We start from the raw sequence: 21,810 nt of genomic DNA on the forward strand, positions 1-21,810 counted from the left end.
CTGAAATTTGACTTTTCCCGATTGCGACACTTCTTTTTCCACGTATTTTCGCTTTATCATACTTACTACTTTCTATCTGTTTTACGACTTTGTACACATCTTGTTACTTTTTTTATCATTTTTCAATTATTCTAATCTTTACATTTTACACGTTTAATTACCTTTCTAAATTGCCGATATTCTTGTTAAATACAGTGATAATGATACTATGCAAAATTTTTGTGATACTACAAACAAACAATCAATTGCCGAGAGAAGGAATTGTGGTTGATGAAGAAGAATAAGAGGAAGAAGAAGAAAATTGGAAATATAAAGTTGCTTTTGTGAACGTACTTGTAAATCATTTCATTAACACTTGCAACGTAAAATATAAGGGGAGTATAAGAACAGTGTTAAATTCTTATTATATTTCAATTCACAATGGCTGGTAAGGCGTCTGTTAAGTTGGAATTGTTATGCAAAGAAGAAATTGCTTATGACTTACCTAGTGATGATCCACTCGAAGGGAGAGGGTGGACATACGAACTAATGAATGACAACAAAGAGTTAATATTATCTACAACGGAAGGAGAGGTATCAGCGGACAAGGATACAGCTATGTGCTCTTTGGATGTGAAACTAAACGTTGATAGGGTGAAACCAGAATTAGCACTAGAAGAAGATCCTAAATTTGAAAGTAATATAGAAACGCTAAGAAAAATTGTGGTTCAGGAGACTTGCGCGTCGTATTCTAATGACTCCCAACAATTAACAACAAAAAGTTTAAATTCAGTTCGGCCAGAAAGGTAATGTTCAATTTTTCATTAACTAATTGGCTCAGATTGATAATACGGTTACATGGTTTCGGAAATTTTGTTGGTTAAAAGCAATACTTCACGAGAAATATTTAGGCATGGGAGATACCATGAACGTAAGTTAGTAGCCTACAATTTGGAAATGACATGGCACACAGAGACAAGCTGTATACCAAATAAAAATAATAAAAAGATTGATACGATCCATACAATTCTTATGTAGTTCATATCTTGATAAAATAATTATTTCTTTATTATTGGTTACACATTTCGTACTAATTGTTTCACATATTTATAATATGTGTGGTCGACGATATTGTTTTATTTATATAGAGACTTATGTAAAATAACAAGTAATGAGAATGGTAATTATCCTAAAATTTCACAAATGTAAACCTGTAATGTATTATATTCGAATTAACTATGGACGTTTGTGATTTTATTTTGATTTAGGTCAAATGGGTCTAGCTTGATTTTTCCGTCGGACTTCGAAAGACATAAGTAAATTACAAGATAAAGAATATTTTAACCAACAATGGATGTTAATTTTTTGTAGTGGTCCATACAACAGTTCATTTCATAGCTGCACTCATTTTTTCAAGAAGGTCAACTTTTTACATTCCCAGGAATTTTTTTAGGGTATGGACCTGCATTTTTCAATATGGGATCACTTTAGGGGCTTGATGTACGTACATAATTTATGAATTATTGTAAAAACAACGCTAATCAGCATGTGCTAGATGGCCGGTAAAAATAAGATTGCTGTGCAGATTAGGGCATTACGCAGAATGTGGGTAAACAAGGATAGCGCAAAATTCTGTATTTAGGGTGACTTACACGTCTTACGTGTTGAATGTATTCTTGTACGTTCCTAAGTATTTTATAGGTAACATCCTGAAATGCTTTCCTTGCTTGTATATTTGTGTTCCAAAGTAACACAATACATTAGGGACGTAACTTCTTAATTATATGGATCCCTTCATTCCCAAACATTTTCAAAGTTCTGTGTTATGATTTGCCACACTAAATTTTGATACTTCATTTCGCTTACAGTGGTTACTAGCTAACTTGACAAGGGGTTACTTTGCACATCGGGCATTACTTCGCACAAAATATGAAGAGAGTTTCACAGTCCTCCGTCGGTAAAACCATGAACTGTATACACGAAGTTTAACTACCGCCTATGATAGAACATGTAACTTTATTATGGTGTTAATGTTGGGGTCAGCATCAGTTCTAATTACAGTAAGGCTTTGTTGTTGTAGTGGCGTGAAAAACAGTCACTGTAAGGACCGCCAAATTTTAAAAGAATTTCCGTCAATGTTAAGTCAGTCTCGTTATATTATACATTGTAACTTGCATTATACAACGTAACTAATAACCGTTTGAACATTTTAATACAAATAAATTAGTAAAACGTTGGTTAAGCCCTACGGAGCGCCATTCCGTGCGTAATTATTTGACAACACAGATTGTAAGTCATTCATTAAAAATACATATTAATGAGTTGGATCCTAAAACAAACGGTGCTGACAATCTCTTACAGTTGAAGCTTGCAAGGTCCCTGACGATTCGAATGAATCGCTTCTACCCTAAGACCTTACATACCACCCTAGTTGCATGCCTTCGGTATTCAAGTCATGACAAATCAGGGTTAATTTCCGAACCGCAATTGGGCTGTCAACATTCAGGCCTTGAGGAGGCATTTTAAGAAAATAAATGTAATGAAGAGGACGACAAGAAATACACCCTGGGAGGAGATTTAATGCAACAGCCTCACATTTCAATTCATCAATTTTTTAATCATTAGTATTACTTCAGGCCCGCTCGTACCTACAAAATTGGTACGTTTACAAATGTAACCTTTTAAAGAGCGCTAGCTTATACTTATGTGTGGCTTTGTAGCAATTGCACTTATCTTTATCGAGAATAAAGTCACATCCAAGAGCATTTGTCACAATAGTGAAACACAAGATAACAGTAATATTAACTTGTTCATTAAACATTATTGTTGTTCAGGGCCTACTCGTACGCAGCAATCTTAATATGTTCTCATAACATAAACCTTAATTTTACCATATACTGCGTAATTGACTTAGGCACTCCGTACTATCGATACATCATAGTATCGGGTGTTTATCGTAGTAAAGGGTACCGTGGAATCGTAAACGGGCTTCCCTTTTTCTTTTTCTCGAGATCGGTTTATGATTCCCGGCACAAGAATACAAGAGTTATTTTCAAATATCAAAAAGAATAACATTTAATTTACTTTCTCTAAATGGAAATCAAAACTCTAATTATTTTCTATAAATCCAAATCAAAACTAATTATTATATCAAAATCTAAAATCCGAACATCAATTTTTTTACTATTATACTTTTCTCTAATTATGCCAAACATTAAAAATTAGAACAAAGTTTTGAAATTTTAGTCAATTGCCGAATCTGCACATTAGCTGGGTCCCAACCAGGCGTCCTACTGGTTTCATCACTTTAATTTTATAACGAAAGTAGGGATGTCCCTAGGGAATGAACTATATTTTAACCTTCAACTCTTCTTAACTTATAATATCGCTTTCTCTGAAGTCAATTAACTTCAGGTATTATTAGTCACATTGAATGCACATTGACTTTTCATAGTAGACTGCATATATATATATATATATATATATATATATATCGAACAACGTGGAACTTTATCAAATTCAAGGTTATTGTCAATTACTTTCAATATTATACAAAATTGTGTTTAACTTACAGTATTTTGACGGCGACTTGATCTTACATTACAAATTTTGCATATTTTCTCATTATACAATCACAACATCAAATGAAAAAGTTCACTATCTGAAGAGCACATTTTTTAATTACAAAAAATTTTAACTTTATGATTAATTGTAGTTATTACTAGTACTTCTCTAATTATGTTCGTAATTATATCTAATTGCCTAACATGTCTCTAAATGCTTGATTGTATGGGGACAGTTAATATTAATATAAACATAAAAGAGAATGATTACAAACTCATGCAAAATTTGATAATAAAATTTTATTATGAAGTATGGTTCCCAAAACTGGAAAGACCTAAAAAAGAATACAAAACTTAAACATCCTAATAAGAATTCGATACTGAAAGTCCGCATCCAAAACGGGATAGCCATACTTTTCAAAAGTGGTGCGTTATTATTTCAATTTCAAAGTCGGAAATCGCGTTGTAAATCAATTACCTGTTTAAAATTTCCAATGCTGTCTCTCCCATCCACATTCATCTTTAATCTCCAAATGCTGTAAGGAAACTATAAAACATGACATCTAAGTAAACGTACCTGATTGCAAGGCGATATTGATGGTTTCTTGGACTGGTGCGTCAGTGGCGGTGGGCACACACTTTGATTCTGAAAAGTAACCTTCGAAATTCGGGGAAATAATCAAATAAATAAACAGTAATCCTTTCTTCATAATCTAAAATTTAAAAGTTCAAATTCGGTATTTCTGATTTCTCATCTGTTTTGGGGTTTAACCCGAGTTGGGGTGAAATTCACGTTTTTTTTGTGCTAAGATTTTAATTTTCCATCTGTGCCGGTTACGCTTGTAAGCTGTAATTTAGCACGGTTACGTGTACTTTTCCAGTTAGTTTGTTTAATTTCGGAACTTTTCTCCTTTTTACAGCGTATTTACTAAACTTCTACGTAATGACACGCCTTCCTTTGCGACGTTTGGATTTACGCTGCATTGCGATACCTGCCATAAATTTCTTTTTAGGTTTGCGTTTACTATTACTATATTTTGCCAGGTAGTTTATTATACAATGTTCGTACGTGTTTTCGCTTAAGCTTTTTAGCTCTCTTCGGAGTCGATGTATACTTCTTCCGCATGTTTGATTCGAAATAACCTCGCCTACAGCTCGACTTTAATTAGCATGTAGTTCGTTTTGACCGAGTTTAGTTCGTTCCGAATTACGCTTACCAAGGCACTTTCCTTTTATTCTCAAATTATTTCCTTGTGCACGCCTAACGTGTGGTTGTGCGTGCTGAGAATACGCTCTACGTGGAGGTCGACGCACATTGTTTTCATCATGAGCAATCAACATGTCTACATTTTGTGTAGCACTACACTTAAACTTTCGCTTTTTACAATTTCGCAATATTGAAGTACTAGCTTGAAAATTCAAACATTTCGGCAACTGAAAATTAATAACTGTTGCATCTGATGTACTGATATGATCACGCCTTCTCATTTTAATTCTACTGATTATGCTCCTCGAAATCGAGTTTACTTTAATAATGTATTACGAAAACTCAACTGGATATCATTGGCCATCTTATTTTTCTTCTTAACTTTGGTGTTACATTTCGGTTCTATAATGGAAATATACTTTCGACTGCGTGTGCTTTATAGGAAGTGTTACTTTTACGCTTGTTTACGGTAAACATTTCCGACCGATATATTATGTACGAGACCTTCACTACGTAAACCAGAATTCGCTTGGCGGGTCTATTGTGAATTTGAAGTCGTTTCCTTCTACAATGCTCAAAGCTGATAAAGTCGGAATGGGTTTACAGCACTAAAATGCAACTTACGTTAGACATACACTGTTACAAAGACATATATTAATTTGTTAATTCGCGCAAAACCATTTGCCTGCGACACAAAACCGACAACACTGTAACTTCGTTATCACACAAAATCATCAATTGAACTCTCAAGCCTTCCCTGGCTTTTTCGAGAGGGCGGATACGCGCAACCTGAACGCTACCGCTTATCATGTATGAAACATCGGTATCCCTTGCCGGCAAAACAATTAAATTAGAAACAATTTGTTACAGGTGCGCGTAACGATTCTTCTTTTTTGCTATCTCTACACTGCATATTTCCTTTTCCTGACTGTAATCGACTTTCTGGTTTATTTGGCACATATATTTTACAACTTGGGCTGGCTCGAATTCAAGACGGTTTCTTTTCCGCCTTGCACTCTTTTATTTTGTTGGTTTGCCTACAGTCAAACTGTGCCGTTCGCATGTATTAATAGAACACAGTGAGTCCTTTCTTTCATTCCGCTACACTATTTTTAAACTCAGCAGTTACTGATTCAAGAAGATATGCCGCGTTAACTAATTCAGAGAGGACTTCAGTTAAGGAGTTATTGGCTACTTTGATATTATTACGTAAGCTGTCTGCTTTGACATTCAATTCGCTCTTTCCTACGCTCCCAGATCGTTTCTGTTACAGGCTTTTGAAGTTCACCTACTGATTCATGTATTTTTTGTCCTAGGCATCCAATATTCATTACCATTTTTGAGCAATGGTTTCTAATTTTTTCTCTAATTCCTCTCTCAACATTGCTTGAAATTGTTCTAAAACACTAGCCTCCATATTGATATGAGATACGAGCAACTAATTCAAAGTACAAAAATATAAATGTCTGAGTTTAATACGAAAAGAGGAAACATGCACTTAAAACATGAAACACTAAGAATTTTGATATTTCGACCATTAACAACCAATCCTTGTGTTTACATCTCAGGTTTCACTTTGCGAAGTGCTTCAATATAAAATTAACACAGATATAAAATAGTACCATATATAAAATATTTTCTATGACTATTCTATCAGGCTTTGATTCCATTTTGTACTAATACACAATAACACACTCAGCAAGGCCATGTGATAATAGGTAAAAAAGAATATCACGTGACAGTTTCTACACAATAACTGTGTCTTCATCAGACTTCCACTCCTGGTTGCTGGGAGTTTGTCGTCACTTATATATACTGTCCGGAGATCAATTTTAATTAGGTTCCGCCCCTTCTTTAAAAAGTAACACTTGTCTGGCTTTCACTTTCACTTTTTAGCTGCACACGTGTTCAATTAAAGGTTTACTTTTTTCCTCTGGATGCGTCCTGTTCACTAATTATCCTTGTTTTCCTTGTTATTTTGTTTCTCTTCCTTTCTTCTTCCTTTTTATTCCTTTTCTTTAAGCAGAATCTTCTCTCACTCCTTATTTATCGAGAATCTTGCATTCCAGTTCATCACCTTGCGTCCTGTTTCATAATCTCTCTGGCTTCCTTCTATTTTCTCACCAAAGTCCTGTTCTCTACTTCTATGACCTCTGCTCCTTCCCACCCTATCCTGTGGTTAGTTTCTTTCTGATGCTTGTATATCGCATTGTTGTCCATTTTCAATCTTACAACATCCTGGTGCTGCTTAATCATTTTTTTGTATTTTTTTTTGTTTCTCCTTATGTAAATTTTGTTACACTCCTCGCATCCTACTATATATATTTTCCCCCTTGATCTTTGTTCGCTATAGCTTTTCTCCTTTTTCTTCTGACTAGTTCAATTATTCTACTTCCTCTTTATTTGTACGTCCTAATTCCTGCTTTTCGAAACATTCTCTATATGTTCTCTCTTTGTTTGCACAGTTATTGTGTTGAAACTGTCACGTGATACTGTTTTCTTTTTACATATTATCACATAGCCTTGCTCAGTGTGTTAAAAAAAAATGCTTGACGTGTATTTGATCGAAGAACCTCGAGATTACTGGTCAAGCCCCTAGACCACTGAACCACTATCACAACGCTGTAAATGATTCGTCTTTAGTCTTGTTACTCTAAGTGTCTCTGCCTCAGCTTGGAAAGTTGTATGTAATTTTTCAATTGGTTTCAAACCGCCTTTCGTGTTTTTCTTATGATTATATACGTGAATTATATTCGGTACAGTTTCTATTAATACGTTGAGTTGTTCTTAAACCTTTGGATCGCAAGTTTGTTTTTTCTCCCCACTAAGCTACACATAAGACAGATTAAATTCTCATACTGTGCATTTGTGTCAAGACAGCCGACAATACTTGGTCATAGAATTATGTCCGCCACGATATAAATGATAGTTTAATTTGATATAGTGAAACAAACTACAGCAATTTATTTTGAGACAATAGTGATATGTTACTCCATTTCATATTTCTACAATATTTAATGTAATAAAACATGTAATATAGCGAATGATTACATGTTTTCTTGCTACTTAATCATTATCTCCATTTACATTTCATTGTTTGTTGAATTTTTTACAGGCGCGATAATATCTTTGCTTTCCACGGAGAAAGGAATACGTTTACTATATTAAATAAAGCCATTTCTCATTCTTATGAGGAATCTGATACTTCCACGCAGTTTGCCAAAGGATTTCATCGATCAGGTTTGACAACAAATATGGTGACACAGGAAAGTGAAAAGCGTCATACGTACCAAACTAGTGATAAACGCTCTAGTCAAAGTTTAACTATGTCAAGTGGTGAGTTAGTGCATTCAGGTGAAAAATCTCACATTTGTTTAGTATGTGGAAAGGAATTTAGATTATGTTGAAGTTTGGCTACGCACATGGTGATTCAAACAGGAGGAAAACTACACACGTGCCAAGAGTGTGGCAAGGAATTTAATCAACGTTCAATTTGGCTACACACATGTTAATCCACACAGGAGAAAAACCTCACACGTGCCAAGAGTGTGGTAATGCATATACCCATCGTTCGACTTTGGCTAAACACATGTTAATCCACACAGGAGAAAAACGTCACACGTGCCAAGAGTGTGGTGAGGCATTTACTCAACGTTCATATTTGGCAGCACACATGTTAATCCACACAGGAGAAAAATCTCACATGTGCCAAGAGTGTGGTAAGGCATTTACTCGACGTTCAAATTTGGCTACACACATGTTAATCCACACAGGAGAAAAACCTCACTTGTGCCATGAGTGTGGTAAGGCATTTAATGATCGTTCGACTTTGGCTACACACATGTTAATCCACACAGGAGAAAAACCTCACACATGCCAAGAGTGTGCTGAGGCATTTACTCATCGTTCGACTTTGGCTAAACACATGTTTATCCACACAGAAGAAAAACCTCACACATGCCAAGAGTGTGGTAAGGCATTTACTCAACGTTCAGATTATGCAGCACACATGTCAATCCACACAGGAGAAAACCCTCACATGTGCCAAGAGTGTGGTAAGGCATTTACTCGACGTTCAAATTTGGCTACACACATGTTAATCCACACAGGAGAAAAACCTCAAGTGTGCCATGAGTGTGGTAAGGCATTTAATCATTCGACTTTGTCTACACACATGTTAATGCACACAGGAGAAAAAGTTTACACATGCCAACATTGTGGTAAGGCATTTCGTCGACGTTCAAATTTGGTTACACACATCTTAATCCACACTGGAAAAAACATCACACGTGCCAGGAGTGTGGTAAGGGATTTACTCGGTGTTCACATTTGGCTACACACATGTTAATCCATACAGGAGAAAAACCTCACTTATGCCATGAGTGTGGTAAGGCATTTACTCATATTTCACATTTGGCTAGACACACGTTAATCCACACGGGAGAAAAACCTCACACGTGCCAAGAGTGTGGTAAGGCTTTTACTCATCGTTCACATTTGGCTAGACACATGTTAATACAAACGGGAGGAAAACCTCACACGTGCCAAGAGTGTGGTAAGGCATTTAATCTTCGTTCACATTTGGCTAGACACACTTTAATCCACACAGGAGAAGGAACTCACATGTAACAGGAGTGTAATAAGGCATTTAATGGACGTTCAGATGTGGCCAGACACATATTAGTCCACACAAGAGAAAAACATCGCACTTTGCAAGAGTGAGATAAGGCATTTAGTCAACGTTCAGGTTGAAGTGCACACATGTTAGTCCACGCAGAAGAAACTTACAAGTGCCAAGCGTGTGGTAAAGGATTTAGACTATGTTCAAGTGTGGGTACGTTTATTTAACTCACAAAGGAGAGAAAAATTACACATGCCAAGGGTGTGGTAAGGCATTTAATCGAGGTTCCAGTTAGGCTGCACAAATGTTAATTCTCAGAGGAACAAAATATCACACATGCTACGAGTGTGATTGCGAATTTAAATATCGTTTAAGTTTCGTTACACACATTTTAATCCATACAGGAAAAAGAGGTGACGTATGCTAAGAGTGCGGTTAGAAGTTTAATCGAAGTTTAACTCTGACTACACATGTTAATATATATTAATAAGCCCTCAGTGTGGTATGTCATTTGATAAACGTTGAAGTTTGGCTAGAGAAATGTTAATCCACACAGGAGTAAAACATCACACACGTTGTCCAAGTCACTCTCACTCTTTTCTTGCCATCTGAGTTGAACATTGTAGATTCTTTTAATTGAGTGTTCTCTACCAATAAATGATAACGATATTTCACTGCATCTCCAACTGTCAAACGCAGACTCTAGCCGTTGCCTTCCTACTGGGATCACAATGGAAATTATAAAGCATAGAGATAGCACAATTTTTTTTCCCGAAGCAGTAGCTCGAACTTTAACTTTTCCCTTAACTTCCCTTTGTGAACTTTTCTGCGGTTTGATGCCGTCTTTTTGTATTTTATGCATAGACGATCCTAAGTACATACAAACATTTCTTACTGCCAAATTTAACATACAGATTTACAGTGTGGATAGCTTCATTATTCAAAATCTATAAAAAAAACTGTTGACCATCTATCCAAACGTTTTCACATACCTTTCATTGTCCGATTGCGTAGTCCCACTCTGGAGCTATACCAATGCATAACTTGTCCATATTACAGTAATATATCGAAAAAGTAAATATCACCTATATCAACAAACGCTTCCAAACTCAGCACCCTTTATTAATGCAATATATACTACCACACTTTAGACCCCACACCAAATCGCTATCAGCATACTCCTTGTCCCTAAGGTTTACGCTCTGTCAGTACACTTTACTCTCGTCAGGTTCATTGTTCTTAACCGTATAGTGGTAAGGTGAAAAAATTTTTTATGAATGGTAACATTTTGCCTCCTGGATCCAAAAATATTTTTGTCTGATAAGATGTGAACTTGGATTTAAATTTGTATTATATTTACAATATTACATACAAACACCAGACAGCGAAACTGTACATTTTTATTGAGGCTATATTTTTCTTGTTAAAATTAAGTTCAATAATTGTGATTTTTATTGCTTATATACCGGCACTAAAAATAAAATATTTATTAACTAGAAAGAAGTAAACCAGGATTTCTCCTAATAGCGGTATATCCACGTTTCAATTCTGAAGCATTCTCCACACATCATTTTTGCGTGACTTAGGCAAATCCACTTACAGAACTTTTGGCAAAATATCTGCCCTTACTGTGTTTATACATGTAACATCGTTCTCGCTTTCCTACGTGAGGAGGTACACAAGCATCCTCTTCTAGAGTCAATCCCAAAACCTTGCTGTGTTTGCTGAATGTATAACATTACTATTAGTCGGTTCTACATTTTAGAAGTGATAAAATCACGTTATTTGCCATCGTGTAGTGTTTCTTTCTTTGTCATATTCAGTTGGTATCTAGTCTACTATGTCCACCCCACCTTTAGTGTCGTAAAATGTGACGATATCTGGCTTCCTGTTATCTCTGGTACTCTCATCTAATTTGACGTCATTGTGCATACTTGAGATCAGCACTAAACATCGAATTTTCTTAGATGTATACGAACCAATGGTGCAGTTCTAATGAAAACCAAATACAATATTGTGTTCTTTCCTCCGTTTGTCATTCACAAACGCGGGGGCAACTCTTTCTTGTTTTTACGAATTGTCCCTATAATTGTTAACTTATTGTCTCATTCCATTGATTTAACCAAATTGCAGCTTGTAAACCGATTACTGTAAAAAGGTATCTTTACAAAATGAACCATGAATCTGTTGACACAATCTCTTCACTACTTCCTCAGGTTTGTTATCTATCTTGAACGGGCCTTCTGGTTGTGTCCTCGCATACACTTCTATATTTGTTGTGTAGTATAATGTTTCACCAACAAGAATAAAAATTTTAATTCCACATTTTGGAGGTCTTTTAGGCATATAAATACGAAATCCACATCTTCCCCGGAAACCGACAAGTGTCTCACCCAAAGTTGCTAACATACCAATTAAGAAAACTGTTGTTGCAGTTGTTTTCAAATAACTCAAAAAAAGTCACGAATTGGGGCTAATCTGGGGCTGAAGGTTATATCTGATTATGTTATTCATTAGCATCTTCCACTTTTTCATCCATCATATCCTGCACAGTAATCACTTTCTGCTCAGTTTGGCTTCTCCGGTTCCCATCATCACATAGAGATGACCCTACGCAAAAGACACATTCATTTGTCTGATTAACAATACACATTTGTTAACTTGTGCTTCGCACCTCCGCTCATACTCCGTCCTCGTTATCCCTTTACACATTTTTTTATTTTCTCTAATTGTATTGTATTTAAACTGAATCAATCTGTCTATATTAATTTGTGTGTTATATATGTTTACTTACATTATAATCCTAAAGATCAAAGTTCCATACGCCCATTTTTCTTTTTCTTTTTGATTTTTTGTTAGTTTTTAAACCGTATAATTGTAAAATTTCGATAGAGCACAGATCTCTACTTACACTTTGTAAATAAATTCTTTTCCATCACTCACGTTACAGAGGGCGAAACCTTCTCATAGGTTGATAGTCACTTTGATTTGCCGGTAAAACGTAGTGCATTCACATACTTTCTCAGCTGGCGCACGTGTAGTGAGGCGTAGCTGCCAAGTCTAGACTCTATTTATTGCACTCATGTGGGCGCACAGTGATGCTAATTCATTAACAGGCGACAGGTTGCAAGAAATTGAGTTTTCACGAGCGTAATTTGGCTCGAGTACACAAGTAGTATAATTTTTAATCATCATTATGATCATTTTCACTCTTATCCTGTTCTCATCACATAGTTTTGAATACTGTTTCAGTTCGGTTATTTTACCGCATATGATAATTGACGATGGAAAGTCTTTCATACATCCTTGAAGATAAAATTGCCGGGGTGGCTCAGTTCTAAAGCGTTCACCTCTGATGCATGGGGTCTCGGGTCCAAACCCTGCTCCCGCCAAGTTAACTTTGTGGTGGACAAACACCGTGTGCTTGGGTTTCCTCGGAGTTCTCCAGTTTCCTCCCACTTTCTTCATTCCACAATTTCATTCATGCTCAGCATACACTGAACCAAGTTCCCAGAGTTCTCGTTCTCCGATTAGTGGCAACCACCAAGCATCATCAACGAGTTCACTTCCATTTAAGAAGCATACAAATGCACATAGCATCTCGAGCTCCGACTCTGACTCCAACCAGCTTATCCTCCTCTGCAGCCTGTCTATAGCTTGCTACAACAAAACTACAATCTAAAGTACTTTAGTTCGAAGGTTTTACTTCTCTAACTTTTCCAGTATTGGCAACGCAAAGATATTTCGCAAATGTTAAAAACAAAAAAATGGATTCATCATTAAATCACAGTCGGCTAACTTCGCAAAAAAATTCGTGACCATCCAGTTTCGAAATGTTCAGGAAAACTGCAACTTTAACTTCTCTCTACAACATCCGACACTAGCAACCTCAGCCATATACCATTTCAATAGTAGTACGGGGGGTCCCTCTATCTATAACACTTGATATATAGGCTAAACTTCCTGAAATGTGATACACCTTTAAAAATGCATCCGTATTCGGAACAATCAGAGACCAACGTACATAGTTCGAATTCTGAGAACATCACAGGATACTATCAACGACCTTTTGCATAAACAAATCTTAATTTTCAAGAAGAGATGCCGATTTGAACAATCTTGCTCATTACGACCAATTCCTTTCCCAGGTAAACGCTGTCAAGAAAACAAAGTACATCCTACTAACAGGTGCAACCTATGAACCTGTTATCCTACAAGGAGGTGCACACTTTTCCTTTTCCTATGAAAACTGTCAGAATCTGCAACAAGTTCCAATCTGCAACACTTGGTATCAATTCCCGCCTCCGAGATACAGCTACAGGTGCAAGTCTCGGCTTGCTCCAGAAGAATTCGGGCCGAAACTTGTAGTACCACTATTGACTCATTATGTTCAAAATCGAAAAGGTGAGACTTCGAAAGACGAATCAATTTCTTTATATGCATAAACTATTAGCATTTCTCACCCACACTCTTAAAAACGTTCATCTTTTGCACAACCATTAATATTAAAACACGTTCAGCACGCAGCTCGCAACATTCTTCACCTCGATTTTCATGCCACTTACAGTGGTTCGTACGTGCACTCTCATGTATCTCTACCCGAAACAACTATTTAACTTCATAGTGATCATGTATCTAGTTATTCGACTATGACCTTTATTTCTATTTCTCAACATTCTCTTGTACTTACCTCATAAACTCATATTTTAACAACTATTACACGAGGAACAATTTGACACATTACTTATCAGTAAAACGCATCTCCCTCCGAAACATAATTGCAAATTTACCAGCTATCAACTCATTCCACACGATATGAAACTTCCGGCTCGATGCGCAACTAGCGGCGTTACAATACTATTTTATCCTTACCCATGTAATATTTTCCATAAGTAGGAGCTTTGCTTTATATATACTTAAACACAAACAAAATATTTGCTGAGCAAAACAATATATTCACATACAAATATTACATACATGTTACAGTTTCGCCAACTAACATTTTGGAATCATCAGACACTATGAGATACATGAGAAACGTGCAGTCTTATATACGCACAAGAGCTGAGATATCTTGCTTCTGATTGGCTCCTGGTAGCAGACAATCCACTTCAAGTATTCTAATTCGTATTTCCCTATACCGAGGCTTCCTATCTGTTGTAAATTAAACACACACATCAAAAGGACGATTTTGCACAACTAATCTAAACTAACAAATAATTGGCATAAATAATTAAATAATATTATATATATATATATAAATACACGTAAATAAATAAATATATAAAGAAACAGATAAACATACAATTACTCATACGCTTAAAAAGACAACACACAAATACAGTATATCTAGTGGTAGGCGCAGAAACCGGTTTTCCGGTTTCCAAGAAAACCCTAAACCGGTTTTTCAAAATTAAAAAAAACTGTTTTCACCGAAACCGGTTTTCTCCAAAAAAACGGTTTTGGTTTTTCAAAAAAGCGGTGTCGGTTTTCTTCAAAAACCCGGTTTCAGTTGACCGAAACCGGTTTAGGTTTTCTTAATTTTCGGTTCGGTTTTCATCGAAACCGGTTTCGGTTTTCTCCAAAACCGGTTCTTGTATTCTTCAAAAACCGGTACGGTTTTTTAATGAAACCGGTTTCGGTTTTCTTCAAAGCTGGTTCAGGTTTTCATCAAAACCTGTATCAGTTTTTCCAAAACTGCTTCTATTTCTGACCAGAATATTTTTCGTTGTTCTCCAGAACCCATTTCCTTTCCACAGATAGTTTTATGTGTTTTCCAGAACAGTTTTGAGTTTTGGTTTTTACTAACAGAATTGGAGACAAACATATAAACTTTTCTTTGCACATAAACATATAAACCTAACATTTTAATATATAGGGTCTATAGATATTTATAGTCACAAGTGATTAATTTAATGGGGAGAATACTGAAATTAAACACTATGCCCTGTATGAGAGAGTTGCGTAATATTATGTAGTAGATAGAAGAAATGGTAATACTAGTACAAAAATTGCTTGATTTATTGTCTTCACGAATAAAGACAGACGGAGTCATTCCTATGGAGGCTCATCTACCGCCTTTTCAAAAATTACTGTGTATTGTTTCTTTGAAACAGCTCTTTCTTAGTACCGTCGTTGAATTAATCTACTACAGCAAACTTTTTGGTTTGTTTGAAAACTGGATACCGAAAGTCCGGATAACTATTTACCAGTAAGAAATTGAAATGTATGTAGGCCTATTGGTGTTCATTTCCTGGACTCAGAGTACAAAATTATTGTGTATATCAATTTTTTCAAGAGCTCTGAGCCCTCATTCACTAGCGGTTTTTGAGCTCGACACAACGTAATATTTGCGTTTAGTTTGCGGTAATGAAAAGTATTAATAAATAAGCATTAATAAATAGCTTTTTTCAGTTTTGTATTGTGCTGATGTACGCACATTTTGCTTTGCATGAACACAAATCGCTACCACGCAGTGGTCTCATGCAGTGACACACATCACAAATGGAGTGTTTTGTCGAAGCTTCGGATTTCTAAGGATGATTCTATTTCATTCCTGTGCAGTTAATGGAGAAATTTTGTGTCTTCTTTAAGGTCAAGTTGCTATAGTAGTAATTGCGTGACCTGACCTAACTTTTGATTATCCAATTTTGGGGCCACCATGGACCACAGTGAATGAATCAGGGATGCTTTGGCCCGGGATTGCGTCACCTATTGAAATTTTGCTTATGCTTATTCAGGGGCCATGCACGCTGGTGTAAATGAGTCAGAGGTACCTTGGCAGTGCTATGACGTCATTCAATTGGGAGTATTGGAGCAGAGGTCATGATGATTCTTTAAATTTACTAAAAATATGGTCTTGATGATTCATTACGTTATGAAATAGTACCGGTTCACGAAAGCTTTTTTTTTCATTCCCTTTTATGGCATAAAATTTAGAGATTGTTATATCTTTGATGAGATGGACTAACACTGGTGCAAATGAAATCTTTAGTTTTACGTCCCACGATTAGGCTAAAGAGACGGTGACGATAAGAAATGAATGAAAGTGTGGGAGAAAATTGGAGTATCCCGATCATATTGTTGCCCACCACAAAACTATTTTCGGGGGATTTGAACCAGGGACCCCATACAGCAGAGATGAACGCTCTAACACTGAGCCACCATGTCCCTTATTGGTGCCAATGAAGTAGAGGCATTTGGTTTGAGCTTATGTGTTTGTTTGACGTCGGGGTGACTTTATTTCACTTTTGGGACCCCACATAGACCATAGCGAATGATTTAGAGATGCTTTGGCCCGGGATTGCATTACCTATTGAAATTTTGCTTATGTTTACTCAGGGATCAGGGATCACTCAGGACACATAAGATCACCTTGATTTACATCAGGTGTTTGGGGGGGGGTTTGGACATCCTTCCCTTTGATGAGTATAAAAATATCAATTTCAGATTTTTTTTAAATTATCCTATTATTTTGATGAGACATTTTCGTTATATAATAGAGTACAATGATTTATTTTTAAATTTGGAAGTCATCGTTCCCTTTGATGAGCATTGATTTTGGATCCTTATTACGTTGGAGGCGTATTTAAAATTATTCCCTTAAATTTGATAAGTACTTTGTGATCCATTTTTTTCCGCTTCAGGGGTAAACATGGATACCCTGCAATCATCCCGAATTCGATTCTTGATGCTAGTTTAGGAAATGTTGAATTTAACGTCCCCGCAAAACGATGGTGAGAAATGATAGGACGAAACAGGGGAAACATGAACTTACCTGACTGAGGATTGAAGCAGGGATCTCACATATTAGAGACAAGCGTTGAGCCACCGTACACGTGTGTTGATTACTACGTTATAGACAATGCAATGGTCCCGAGTTTGATTCTTGGTGCTAGTGTTAGGAAATTTAACTTCGCCCTTGAAACGATGATGAGAAATGATGAAATGAGAAAACATCATAAACTTACTTGGCTGAGAATTGAAGCAGAGAACTCACACATCAGAAATAAGCGCTGAGATTCCATGCCACCGACCACGTGTTTGGTTTTTGGTCGATTTTATCCCCTTTGATGAAGTGTTATTATCCTATATAGTTATATGGTCATGTATATAGGTCCATTCCCTTTCATAAGATATGGGTATATTTGTGCACCCCTTTAAAAATTTGGGAGGGGTACCTTGGCCCACCCTTTAAATTTTAGAAATTGCCCAATTTAAACATTTGGTATTATAGTACTGGACTCTAACATGTATTATGATAAATTTGGGTGGTCCACCTCGTTCCGTTACAGGGGTATAAAATTGCCAAACATAAATATAAGCAATACGTTGTACCTGCTGTTTGTCCTTTTGGCCCAATTTATCTTTTTGGATGAGGTCCTATTACCTTATATGGTTATATGGTTATGTACAGGGGTCTATTTCCCTTCATTAGACATAGGTACATTTGTGCACCCCTTTAAAAATTTGGGAGAGGTACCTTGGCCCAACCCTTAAATTTTAGAAATCGCCCAATTTAAAAATCTGGTATAATAGTATATAACCCTCATATAGATCACTATAATACCCCTTTGCACTCCTCTTAAGCTTTTTGATAAGAGAGAACCACGATACTTTAAGATTACCTTCTTGGTCTTGGTGTTAGTTCGTGTAATTTATATCTTAAATAACATTGACGGTTAGTTAAAATCATCTCAAAATATTTTAGCCAAAAATTTTGAGTGAGTGCAAAGAGTGAGTGAGTTGTTTCACGGTTAACCGCCAAACGTTATTCGGTTTTTAACTATTCGGTTAAAAATTATAGGTCTTTAACTATTCGAGTAGTCCACTAATTTTCAGTTATTAGAAAAGTTCAAGTGAAAATTTGAAACTAAATTTTTCGAACTCAAATTTTTCAAATCAAAAATATTCATCCTGAAATTTTCGAATTAAAAACATCAAACTAAACTTTTCGAACAAACAAGTTGAAATCAATATTTTCGAATTCAAATTTTCAAACAAAAGAAATCAAACTGAAATTTTCGAATTATAAACATCGAACCAAAATTTTCGAACAAAAATTTGAAATAAAACTTTTCGAATTCAACTTTTTCATGCCAAACAATTTCACACTGAAATATTTTAAACTTGAAATTCTAAACTAAAATTTTCGAATCAAAACATTTCAAACCAATTTATAGAACTAGAAAGTTGAAACTAAAATTTTCGAACAAAAAACTGAAATAAAACTGAGCAAATTCAAATTTTTCAAACCACACAATTTCACACTAGAATTTTTGAACTAGAAATTTTAAATTAAAATTTTCGAAAAATGAAATCAAAATTTTCGAACCAAAACATTTCAGTCCAAATTTTTTAACTAGAAAGTTGAAACTAAAATTTTCGATTTCAAATTTTTGAAACCAAACAGTTTCACACTAAAATTTTTTAACTAGAAAATTTAAGCTAAAATTTTTCGAAAAATGGGATCAAAATTTTCGAACCAAACATTTCAATCCAAATTTTAGAACTAGAAAGTGGAAACTAAAATTTTCGAACTAAAAGTTTCAACCTGTTTTCGAACTAAAATTTTTTATAACGAAATTTTCAAATGAAATTTCTGGACCTAAAGATTCAAACCAAAATTGTCGAACTGAAAGTTAAAGTTTCGAACAAAGGAAATAATTCGAAATTTTCAAACAAACTTCTTGAAAATATTTAACCATAGCCGTTTACTGATTTTAAAATTTTAATTGTCTTGAAGAAATATTTGGACTAAGTTTTGAGAGATGAACCATTTGGTAAACCATAGCCAGACCGAGACAATGATATTGCTTGAAATGAAGTTTAATCAAGCTTTATTTCATCAGACAGTACTAACTTACGATCCGTTTTAGTGCATTTTTGTTTCAGATCAACGGCCAGCCATAATGGGACTTTTGTTTTCGTATCATCATGAAAGCACGCAAAGCTTTTTAGAACGGTTACAGGCGTTACGCCACGTAAAAACCCGAATCCCTACCACAGAATAAACATAAACGCATATTTTTCAAGACCTTGAATCGAACCTGGGACCATTTTAAGAGAAGGTTACTTACCACTCTCCTGTAATAACAAAGTACAACTCAAGATAGGTTGAATGGTTGGATTTCGTAATGAAAACAAATGCGATTTCCTGTGGCAAGGTCAATTAAGATGATTTCTGCAAGAGTCAGCATCAGCTGTACTTCCTTGAAAACGATAACGTTTCATGGAAAGACTGACGAATGAAGGTTTACGCACTGTTGTGAAACGGCGATCTATAACAGTAGACACTTATCGCAAACGGCACAACATCGAAGGAAGAAATCAAACTAACTATCGTATATGAGGGAAGAAATCAAACTAACATCACAAACACGTTTTCAAGAAATCCTATTGCAGAACACGAAGAAAACTGAGCTTTGAATGATGACGCAAAACAAAACTGCAAATGCTGCATTCTCTACCAGTGAGGAAACAGAGTGATTTCAAGTGCAAAATAAAGATTTCTTTAAATTGAAAGTCGATCAGTTTACAGTATAATATTGTTTCAAGAGATTGGCTGGGTCGATTGATCTCATCAGATAAGAATCGCTATGGTAAGTAACCTTCTCTTAAAATGGTCCCAGGTTCGATTCAAGATCTTGAAAAATATTCGTTTATGTTTTTTTCTGTGGTAGGGATTCGGGTTTTTACGTAGCGTAACGCCTGTAACCGTTCTAAGAAGCTTTGTGTGCTTTCATGATGATACGAAAAAATAGTTCGATTATGGCTGGCCGTTGATCTGAAACAAAAATGCACTAAATCGGATCGTAAGTTAGTACTGTCTGATGAAATAAAGCTTGATTAAACTTCATTTCAAGCAACTTCATTTTAATTCGAAAATTTCAGTATGAATATTCTTGATTTGAAAAATTTGAGTTCGAAAAATTTAGTTTCAAATTTTCACTTGAACTTTAGTAATAACTAGAAATTAGTGGACTCAAAATTTAATCGAATAGTTGAAAACCCTTTAATTGTTACTCGAATCGTTAAAAACTGATAATTTTTAATCGAATAGTTAAAAACCGGATAACGTTTGGCGGTTAACCGTGAAACAACTCACTCACTCTTTGCACTCACTCAAAATTTTGGCTAAAATATTTTGAGATGATTTTAACTAAATTGTCAATGTTATTTAATATATAAATTACACGAACTAACACGAAGACCAAGAAGGTAACTTTAAAGTATCGTGGCTCTCTGTTATAAAAAAGGTTAAGAGGAGTGCATAGGGGTATAATAGTGATCTATATGAGGGTTCTATATTATACCAAATGTTCAAATTGGGCGATTTCCAAACTTTAAAGGGGGGGCCAAGGTATCCCTCCCAAATTTTTAAAGGGATGCACAAATGTACCTATGTCTTATGATAGGGAATAGACCCCTATATATAACCATATAACCATATAAGGTAATAGGACATCATCCAAGAGGATAAATTGGGCCAAAAGACCAAACGCGTGGTTGGGCAATTTCTAAAATTTAAGGGGTGGTCCAAGGTACCCCTCCCAAATTGTTAAAGGGGTGCACAAATGTACCTATGTATAATGAAAGGAAATAGACCCCTATACATAACCATATAACCGTATAATGTAATAGGACCTCATCCAAAAGAATAAATTGGGCCAAAAGGACAAACAGCAGGTACAACGTATTGCTTATATTTATGTTTGGCAATTTTATACCCCTAAAACGGAACGAGGTGGACCACCTAAATTTATCATAATACATGTTAGAGTCCAGTACTATAATTCCAAATGTTTAAATTGGGCAATTTCTAAAATTTAAGGGGTGGGCCAAGGTACCCCTCCCAAATTTTTTAAAGGAGTGCACAAATATACCCATATCTTATGAAAGGGAATGGACCCATATACATGACCATATACCTATATAGAATAATAACACTTCATCAAAGGGGATAAAATCGACCAAAAACCAAACACGTGGTCGGTGGCATGGAAGCTCAGCGCTTATTTCTGATGTGTGAGGTCTCTGCTTCAATCCTCAGCCAAGTAAGTTTATGATGTTTTCTCATTTCATCATTTCTCATCATCGTTTCAAGGGCGAAGTTAAATTTCCTAACACTAGCACCAAGAATCAAACTCGGGACCATTGCATTGTCTATAACGTAGTAATCAACACACGTGTACGGTGGCTCAACGCTTGTCTCTAATATGTGAGATCCCTGCTTCAATCCTCAGTCAGGTAAGTTCATGTTTCCCCTGTTTCGTCCTATCATTTCTCACCATCGTTTTGCGGGGACGTTAAATTCAACATTTCCTAAACTAGCATCAAGAATTGAATTCGGGACGATTGCAAGGTATCCATGTTTACCCCTGAAGCGGAAAAAAATGGATCACAAAATACTTATCAAATTTACCGCCTCCAACGTAATA

General features: G+C 35.7%; 1 protein-coding gene across 1 annotated transcript; it reads left to right on the forward strand.

Annotated features, from left to right (window-relative positions):
* Positions 1–2: 2 nt before the first annotated feature.
* LOC145676181 (uncharacterized) lies at positions 3–8,308 on the forward strand. The gene is made up of 2 exons (XM_081747087.1): positions 3–785; positions 7,865–8,308. The coding sequence occupies exons 1-2, from the start codon at positions 421–423 to the stop codon at positions 8,154–8,156; spliced, it is 657 nt and encodes a 218-aa protein (XP_081603213.1). The 5' UTR covers positions 3–420; the 3' UTR covers positions 8,157–8,308.
* The last annotated feature ends 13,502 nt before the right edge of the window (positions 8,309–21,810 follow it).

The sequence above is a fragment of the Thermobia domestica genome, chromosome 18, assembly GCF_964235325.1.
Source record: "Thermobia domestica chromosome 18, izTheDome1.hap1.1, whole genome shotgun sequence".
In the NCBI taxonomy this organism is placed as follows: domain Eukaryota; kingdom Metazoa; phylum Arthropoda; class Insecta; order Zygentoma; family Lepismatidae; genus Thermobia; species Thermobia domestica.